The sequence below is a fragment of the Haemaphysalis longicornis genome, unplaced genomic scaffold (assembly GCF_048455015.1).
Source record: "Haemaphysalis longicornis isolate Haplotype H1 unplaced genomic scaffold, Haemaphysalis longicornis Haplotype H1 scaffold_6, whole genome shotgun sequence".
Lineage (NCBI taxonomy): Eukaryota > Metazoa > Arthropoda > Arachnida > Ixodida > Ixodidae > Haemaphysalis > Haemaphysalis longicornis.
The window spans coordinates 127,837,029-127,847,124 of NW_027526407.1; the positions used below are offsets into that span (position 1 = coordinate 127,837,029).

Sequence of the window (10,096 nt, forward strand, 5' to 3'; positions counted from 1 at the left end):
GTCACAATGATATCGGAATGTTTGTCAATAACACTGACGTACCCGATGACATCTTGGAATGGGTGTACTCGAACTTATGTGTGCCAACCCCGAGTTACAAGTTGGAAACCTTGGTCGCCAAAAACGGGAAAAGGTGCAGGTTTCAGTCTCACTGGCTGCAGCGATACCAGTGGCTTGCATTTTCTCATGTGTGGAAGGGAGCTTTCTGCAAAACCTGCTTCATTTTTTGTCGTAAGAGGGGAGCGGGTAAAGGCTCTGACCAGACATGTAAGAACCTCGTAACAGCTCCGTTTACGAAGTGGAAGGATGCCCTTGAGACATTCGAGAATCATGCACGGACTGAATACCACAAGAGGGCAACGGTTGACGCCGAATGCTTTCTCAGAGTCGCCAGAGGAAAATAAAGCAGTGTCCACGTACAGCTCAATCAACAAGCAAAGGGCGAGCTCGAAGACAACAAGGCAAAGTTGCGCGCGCTTGTCGAGACAGTTGTACTGTGCGGCCGTCACGACCTCGCACTGATAGGTGACAAGGATTTGGGGCGTCTTTCTCTGGAGGAACCCTTACAGAACGACGGCAACTTCAGGGTGCTCCTACGTTGTAGAGCGAATGGCAGAGACATCAAATTGACCAATCACATTCGCAGAGCAGGCAGCAATGCTTTTAACTCCAGCCCACACATTCAAAATAAATTATTTCCACAATTGGCAAGCTTATATAACATAAACTTGCAAGACAGGTAAACGAGGCCGGATTTTTTTCGGTGGTGGCAGATGAAACAGCGAATGTATTACAAACCGAGCAATTCCCTTTGTGCGAACGCTACGTCTATCCTACTACTTCGAGCGTTCGGGAAGATTTCCTTTGCTTCGTATCTGTTTCCGACGTCAGTGTGTCTAGCCTGGCTAACACACTGAAAAGGGTGCTGCTGAATCTTGGCCTGCACTTTAACATGATGAGAGGACAAGGATACGATGGAGAAGCAGCGATGAGTAGCGCATTCAATGGCGTGCAGGCGCTCATCCGGAAGGACTTTTTAATGGCGTTGTACACGCATTGCTCGTCGCACTCTCTGAACGTTTGTTTGAGCGACGCCTCAGCTGTACAAGACATTCGAAGGGCCTTTGGAACAATTAGTGAGGTATGCAATGTCTTTCTGCTTTCACCCAAAAGGACAGCGGTCATGAAAAAACACCTGGAAGCGTCTACAAAGTCTTTCCGCCGGCTGCGCCGATATTGTGAAACAAGGTCGGTGGAGAGTCATGATTCAGTCGCATTGTTTGAAGAAGCACTTTCTGAGGTAGTTCACTCACTTGAACAGTTCATGGACACCTCACCTGATAACTAACAGCGTCCACCGCTCATTTCCTCCATCGGCGAATCTGTTCACTCAACTTTCTTTTATGCCTCGCTGTTAGTGAGACATTCCTAGGCCTCACACACCACTTGTCTGTGTATCTGCAGAGCCCAGCTATTGACATGAGCGTCACCTTGGAGCATGTTGATCTGGTGCTGACTAAACTCGAAGAGATGGGCACTAACGCGGAGGCAGAATTCCACAAAATATTTTCTATGTCAAGATAGAGCGGCGCAGTTCGGAGGGAAGTGTGAGATTCCACCGGTGGTAGGAACACAGAGATACCAAGAAAACTTCCCTTGTCGTTCTGCGGAAGAGTACTACAGGCGAGCCATGTTCATTCCATACATAGATGACCTGAAAGCTTCCCTCAAACGGCGCTTTGCAAACCATCGGAAAACACTGCATAGTTTGCAATTTGTATTGCGAAAGCATGCCTCCAAGGGAAAATTGGAATCTGTGCAGCCGGCCTTCGATTTTTACCTCAGAGATATGACAACAACGCATATCCTTACACTAAAAGGTGAAAGGGAAATTTCGAAAACTAAATGGCAAGCCAGACAAGAGAAAGAACTGCCCCGCTTTGCGACGGGCGCTTTAGCTGAATGCGGCAAAGACCTCTTCCCGAACGTTCACACACTCCTCAAGTTAATCGCAACGCTCCCAGTGACTACAGCTGCTGCAAAACGCAGCTTCTCGACACTGAAAAGAGTGAAAACATATTTGAGCAACCGGACTGCTGAAGAGCGACTTAATGGCCTGGCCCTTATGTCCATTCACCGAATGCAAGTCAGTGTCGACGAAGTTATCACTGTGTTTATGAATAAACCCCGACGTTTGAAAATTGCTGCGTGAATCGCTCTGTTCGGCCAAGCTACGTGTTTATTTTTGTTTTTGTAATGACTTTTACTATATAGTAAAACAATCGCAATGCCATTCTTTAAAGTTGCTTGCTGTATAAACGAATTTTCGCAATTTGCATCTTCTGTGATTATGAAAGCATCCGTGTTTTTGTTCTTTGTGTTCATTAAAACTGATTTCCCAGATACGTCTGTTTTTGTTTAACAATTACTGCCATAAAATGGCTCACGTTCTTCTCGCCGGCCTGTTGTTGAGACACCGAGTGAGAAGTTGGGTAGAGAAAGGGTCCGTTAATTCTTTTTTATTTGCCGCACATCTCCCTTAATAGGCGCCTGATTCCTTTGCATCATCCTCCCCTTTTTTTGTCACTCCTCTTTTCTTCACTGTCTCGGCACGGCCTTTCTTGGTGGAGATTATTTGAATGGAAAGCACACACGCACTAGCTTTATTGCAGTTTCAAAATCTTGCTTTCCATCTTGGATGAACTCGCCTCTTGCGCTGCATTCCATTTTGTTTTGTCCTCTTTTAATACTTAGTCCTCTTTTAATACTCTTTTAATATTTCTGGGCCATTGTTTTTCTCTGTTCTTGCCATAGAAAGAGTTCGTTTCGAGCAATTAGGCCTTGCCCCCCCCCCCTTCCGAAAACAAATCCTGGCTACATGCCTGGTATATATGTATATAATATATATATATATATATACATATATATATATATATATATATATATATATATATATATATATATATATATATATATATATAGCAGAACAGAGAGATACGGGACGAGGGACTCGGTAAAGATACATATCAAGGTTGCAGTCGTCATTGCCAGTGCTGTTCGGCTTTTTTCGAAATATTTAATAGGGCCGAATGACGTGTGCTTGTCACGTTTCTTTGATTCATTGATAAATAAGCGAAAATATAGGTAGTCGAGGGGCGGTAGTCGAGGGGTAGTCGAGGGGCGGCGCTAGTTGACCGGCCTCAGAGCTCTTGTAAATATAAACCCCCGCTTTAAAGTCGAGAGAGAAGTCGCTGTGGGGATAGCGTAATGGCGAACGCACCGCACCGGTTATGCGGAGATGTGGGTTCGAGTCCCGCTCCCTGAAAAACGGCGGATTTTTTCTCGACCTATATTTTCGCTTATTTATCAATGAATCAAAGAAACGTGACAAGCACACGTCATTCGGCCCTATTAAATATTTCGAAAAAAGCCGAACAGCACTGGCAATGACGACTGCAACCTTCATATATATATATATTATATATATATTATATATATTATATATATATTATATATATATATATATATATATATATATATATATATATATATATATATATATATATATATATATATATATATATATATATATACATATACATATATAAGAGCAGAAGAACTTCGAACAAGGTAAAAGCACGATTGTGGCCTACGTTTGAGCAAAGAGAACTTGCTTTCCTCAGAGCAAGCTGTTGGGTTTGGAAATGACGGGAGCACGACGACACGGCAGCAGTGGCTTACTGCTTTATTCGACGCATGGACTGGCGTCAGCACAAAGTACAAGTCAAGAAGAAGCACACACAGATAGGGCTGCCGGCTTATGAAGCCGGCGCACACTACGTCACCGTCGCGTAGACAGTCGCTCAGATCTTATCAAGAGATAGCACCGGGCGCGCTACGCTGAACACTGCAAGATGCCGAGCTGCCGGACGTAACATCCCTCCCCTCTTAAGCCAAAAGTTCACATCAACTGTTTTTTTCAGCAGATGTACAGCATACGCAGAACAACAAAATATGCAATCACTCATTGCAAAATATGCAATCACTCATTGCAACTAAATCACTCGTACATCAGCCGGTCAGGCAGCCGTCGACTCCGGGTACTGCGCCGAAGTGGGGTTGGCGAGGCAGCACGGCTGCGGACAGTTTCTGCACACGAGTCACTTCTGTGATTGTTCTCAGGGAAAGCTACCCAATCAGGTTGCACATCTTGTTCGCTGGTACATTGAGGCACAAAGGTTGCTGCCCTCAAATGATCTGCATGCACAAACCTTATGCGCTGTTGGACACGAACCAGAAATGTGACATCAGACACAACCTTGATCACTTTGCCCCGAAACCACTTGATGTTTTCCCCTCTGACCGATTTCACCATGACCGCATCCCCCACAGAAAAAACTCTAGCAGCACCGCGACGTTTGCTTGCGGTACTCTCAATTCTTTTCATTTTATCTTTCATTGCTTGAGTCATGTCTGGTTTCAACAGGGAGAGGCGCGTTCGCAACTTCCTACCAAGAAACAGTTCACTTGGTGTCTTTCCAGTGAAAGAGTGGGGAGTCATTCGGTACGAAAAGAGAAAGTTGTCTACCTTGTGCTGCATGCTTCTGCCGCACTCGGTCTTTTGATCAACAAGTAGGGATTTCAACAGAGCCTTTTTTACGGTTTGAACTGCACGTTCCGCGGCACCGTTTGACTGTGGATGGTAAGGCGGTGTCAGAGTGTGCTTTACACCATTTTTGCGAAGGAATTCTTGGAATTCCGAGCTAGTAAACTGGGGACCATTGTCCGTCACCACTTCAACCGGCAGGCCATAGGACGCGAACACAGAGCGGACAACTTCAACTGTTTTCTGCGCAGTTGTGCTGGTCATCAGTTTAACTTCCAGCCACTTTGAGTGCGAGTCAACCATGACCAAGAAGGATTTGCCCTCTTTTTCCGCGAAGTCCATGTGTACGCGCTCCCAGTTGTTCGAACACCACATCCATTGCTGCAATGGAGCGGCCGGGATCGAAGCTCGAACGCTGTCACAAATTTCGCATTTCTTGACACACTCCTCAAGATCCTTGTCGATGTTAGGCCACCACACCATTCCTCGAGCCAACATCTTCATTTTGTTAATCCCAGGGTGCTCTTCGTGCAGAAGGTCTAAGACGTGTTTCCTCAACAAACTGGGAATGACTACGCGGTTGTTCCAAAGAAGACAGTTCATTTCTAAGGAAAGCTCATACCTTCTGATAAAATATGGCTCTAGCGCTTTGTCGACTGCTTTAGGCCAACCGTGCCACGTCATTTCGCGAATCATTCTGAGTTCGTCGTCTTTGTCAGTTTCTTTGGCTACTTCTTTAGCCGTGAGTGGCATGTCTGGGATGGGTGAAAAGTAGTTCACCGTTTCGTCAGTAGACCTCCGAGGCAATGGTAACCGTGACAACCCATCTGCATTTCCAATCGAGCCTCCCTTTCGGTACTCAATAGTATACTGATAACTAGCCAGCAAATTCGACCAACGGTGCACTCTTGCTGCTGCAACGGAATTTGCGTGTTTCTTTGGGTCGAAAATGTAGGTCAGCGGCTGATGGTCCGTCAAGATAGTGAACATTCGCCCGTACAGATATTTATGAAATTTCTGTATGCCGAACACGATTGCAAGTGCTTCTCTTTCAATGTGCGCATAGTTTCTTTCCGCTGGAGTCAATGTTCGAGAAGCGTATGCCACCGGCCTATCTTCCCCGTTTACAACATGAGAGATAACGGCAGCCACGCCATGCGCAGATGCGTCACAAGTTAGCCTCAGTGGCTTTGCTGCGTCGTACAGCTCAAGCACTGCATCGCTACAGAGAAGCTCTTTGCAACACTCGAAACTTTCTTGGCATTCTTGTGACCAGTTCCATTCATTTTCTTTCCTTAGCAATTTATGCAAGGGTTCGAGCATTTCGGCCAGAGCTGGCAAGAACTTCGCGTAAAAGTTCAAAAGACCCAAGAAAGCTCGCAGCTCTTTTTCGTTTTGTGGCTGTGGTGCATTCCGTACAGCCTCAACCTTTTCTTTTGTCGGCCTCAGCCCTTTGCCGCTTATCTCGTGCCCGAGATACCGAACGCTGCTTTGAAAAAATTTGCATTTTGCGGCATTTGCGCGAATGCCATGCTTCTGAAGCTGCTTTAGAACGCGTTCAGTGTTTTCTGCGCATTCCTTTCGAGTTTTACCCGAAATCAGTACGTCGTCTAGGTAGCAAACAGTTCCCGGAATTCCTTTTAGGATTTCGTCCATAACTGACTGGAACAACGCGGGTGCGCTTGCCACGCCGTAGGGAAGACGTCTGAACCGAAACAACCCAAGGTGCGTGTTCACCGTGAGGATTTCCTGGGAGTGCTCGTCAAGCTCCAGTTGCAGATATGCTTTTGACAAGTCTAAAACAGTGAAAACTGTACCCCCTGCTAGAGTTGCAAAAATATCTTCGGGCAGTGGAAGCGGATAATGATCTATCTTCAATTGCGGATTTACCGTCACACGATAGTCACCGCAAAGCCTCACACTTTTGTCGTCTTTCAAAACTGTGACTAGGGGCGTTGCCCAGTCACTGTGTGGGACTCTGTAGATAACGTGGGCTTTTTCCAAGCTTTTCAGTTCAGTTTCTACGCTACCATGAAGTGCGTAAGGCACTGGCCTCGCTTTGCAAAAAATTGGCTGGGCAGTTTCCTTCAACACCAAGCTTCCTTTGAAACCTTTGATGACGCCAAACCCTTTCTCAAACACGCCACCGTACTTCTGTTTCAACGACAACTCCGTTGTGACCGTGTTTACGGACGTCACTTGTTTCCAGTTTAAGCGCACTTGCGACAACCAATCCCGGCCCAGCAAATTCGGCATAACAAGACCCTTGACGTCTCGCGCAATGATCAACGGCAAAGTGTGGTCCTTCCCTTCATAGGTTACACTAACCTGAACTCGTCCTATTACTGGTATCGAGCTTCCGTTGTAGGCTGTTAGCCTTACGTTTGTCTTTTGACACTGCTTGTGCGGAAACATTTTCCGAAACTCGCTTTCGCTCATTATTGAGACTGCCGCACCTGTGTCAACTTGCATATCGACCTGTTTGCCATCAATCACTACGCTTACAAAATACGCCCCCAGGTTAGGCGTTGTTTCCACTTTGAACAGCACAGTCTCATCAGTGGCAGCATCTACGCTCGTTACAGACCTAATGTTAGTTCTGCACATTTTAGCCAAGTGTCCCGTTTTCGAGCATTTATAGCACTTGCTAGCTAAATGCGGACACTTCTTTCCGCCATGTGCACTACCGCACCTAGTACACGCAACAGGAGTCCTTGGACGCGGAAAGTTCTTTTTACCTGATGCTGCAGACTTTCGTTGCCAGCAGACGTCTTCCATGGCACTGGCGCTGCCTGCTGTGTCGTTGCTGCGCACTTCCTTGCTCTGTGCTTGCGCTGCTTCCATCCCCAACGCGGAGCTGTAGGCCTTTTCGAAGGTGAGGTCGTGGTCTTCCGTCGCGAGAAGCTTGCAGCGGATGGCGTCGTTGTGTAGTCCCACGATGAAGCGGTCTCGAATCACCTCTTCCAGAAACGTGCCGAAGTTGCACGTGGCTGCCATCTTCTTGAGCTCCACGACGAAGTCACTGATGCCTTCACCTGGGCGTTGGTCTCGCCGATAGAACTTGTACCTTTCCACTACCACGGAGCGCTTCGGTGTGTAGTGCTTTCGCAGGGTCTTCACAACATCTTCGAAGCTGGCTTCTGCAGGAGTCTTCGGAAACAACAGGTTTTGAAGCGTTATAAACGCGGCCTCCCCAATGAGCGCCAAGAACGCCTGCTGCTTCGTTGCCTTCTCTATCTTGTTAGCAGTTGCGAATGCTTCGAAGCGTTGAACGTAGACGTCGAAGTCACCTTTTTCCGGCGAAAATTCCGGAAGGTGGACGAAAACCCCGCTGCTACTCGCCATGGTAGTTGGTTGTTCCGTTGTCATCGCTCGCTGCGTTGAATCCATCCCATCCTCGTCGCCACTGTTGGGTTTGGAAATGACGGGAGCACGACGACACGGCAGCAGTGGCTTACTGCTTTATTCGACGCATGGACTGGCGTCAGCACAAAGTACAAGTCAAGAAGAAGCACACACAGATAGGGCTGCCGGCTTATGAAGCCGGCGCACACTACGTCACCGTCGCGTAGACAGTCGCTCAGATCTTATCAAGAGATAGCACCGGGCGCGCTACGCTGAACACTGCAAGATGCCGAGCTGCCGGACGTAACACAAGCAACGAACCCACGCCTTTTGATTAGATCTCGAATGCCTTCGAGATCTAATCGAAATAATTCGAAGGCATTCGATATCTAATCGAAAGGCGTGGGTTGGGTCCCCACTCTGGACGCGTGTTTTTCTTTCTTTCTCTCTTCCGTATATTTAAAGACAATGTTAACTTCATTAACCGTACTTAAAAAAGTGCCTAATCACACCCATATGCCTACTTTGGCGTTGTAGACTGCCGACCTATCTTTCTGTATTTCCTCAACGAGCCCCTCATTTCCTTACTATATTATTCTGCGAAAGCCTAGCGAGGGTCTCGGTTCTGGCAGCCTTGACGTCTAGGTAGCATAAGAGGGCTTCCCGCCAGTTCCCCGCTCATGACAGGCTGTAGACGTTGGAGTCACGCCCCTGGGGTTGAAATACACTTCTATACATGTAAATAGCCCAGAGAGTGAAGGAGAACACAGTCGCCCAGATTGCCGAATTGGTAAGGCATTCGAGATCTAATCAAAAGGCGTTGGTTCGGTCCCCACTCTGGGCGTATGTTTTTCTTTTTTTCTATCTTCCGTATATTTCAAGAAATGTTAGCTTCATACCCGTAGTAAAAAAAGAACCTAACAACACCCCTATGCCTCCTTTGGCGTTGTAGACTGCCGACCTATCTTTCTGTATTTCCTCAATGAGCCCCTCATTTCCTTACTATATATATATATAATATATACAGTCGAACACGGATATATCTAACTCCAAGGGGATCGCGAAATAGTTCGATATATAAAAAATTGCATATAATAAATATGGGCTCTGAGACCTCACCTATGGCGGACGATCACTTACCGATCGTCGCATTCAAGAATGACAACTAATTCCGCACTCACGACGCAACCGGACGCTTTATTTCCGTGAAAAAAAACTCGCTGATCTTGGCCGGCTACTTCGTCCTGGAAATGAAATTAAAGACGCTGGTCTCGATCTTCTCGAGGCTGCACAACTAGAAAATTCCAGCAGTTCACTGCGCCTTAGCACACCATACACAACACGCACGCAAAAGAAGAACAGCGCACACGTACCACAAGAACTTTGAAGGTAACAATTCCAAGGCTCTCTGAACGGACTCCAACAAAGCGCTCGCGATGGTCATCTCCGAGGAAAACAGTGATCTCCGAAAGGTGCAGGACAACTCGCCCAACAGCAGCAACATCAGCAAAATCCAAAAGGAGGAGGAGGCCGCCAGCGCCTTCGTTCCCTCTTCTCTTTCCCGAGATGACATCGGGGGAAGACATACCCAGAGAGAGAGAAAAAAAAACTGTTTTTCGGCATGCTGGGGAACGTACGCAGACGCAAAAAGAAAAAAAAGGACGTGCGCAGTCGGGGCATCCCTACTTCGCACTGTCACATTTTCCGAGCGTTCGGGCTTGTGTGCCTAGAGAGATTTTGCATACCGGGCTCCGTCCGCTAACGCTACGGCGGCCGGTAGCGGGGCCCGACTGGGCAAGCGCAAATTCGTTCCGGTAGGGGGGATTAGTTCCGCGAGCCAGTCTTCGCCATGCCCGCGAATTCCTCTACATCCTCCTCAACCTCAATCGGGGGTGCAGCGACCGCCGAAGAGCACCTTCCAGCTCGCGCGGCGTTCGATATACCCAATGTCGGGAAAAATACGGTTCGATATAAACGTACGAATTCCTATACTTTTACACAGAATTTTCAAGGGGATAATTTATGAGTTCGATATAAACAATATTTCGATATACCCGTGTTTGATATATCCGTGTTCGACTGTATATATATATATATATATATATATATATATATATATATATATATATATACATATATATATAT

General features: G+C 46.9%; 1 protein-coding gene across 1 annotated transcript; it reads right to left on the reverse strand.

Annotated features, from left to right (window-relative positions):
* Window positions 1–2,027: 2,027 nt before the first annotated feature.
* Window positions 2,028–7,951, reverse strand: LOC144143242 (uncharacterized). The gene is made up of 2 exons (XM_077675026.1): window positions 7,345–7,951; window positions 2,028–2,059 (listed from the first exon to the last, which is right to left on the reverse strand). The coding sequence occupies exons 1-2, from the start codon at window positions 7,949–7,951 to the stop codon at window positions 2,028–2,030; spliced, it is 639 nt and encodes a 212-aa protein (XP_077531152.1).
* Between the last annotated feature and the right edge of the window lie 2,145 nt (window positions 7,952–10,096).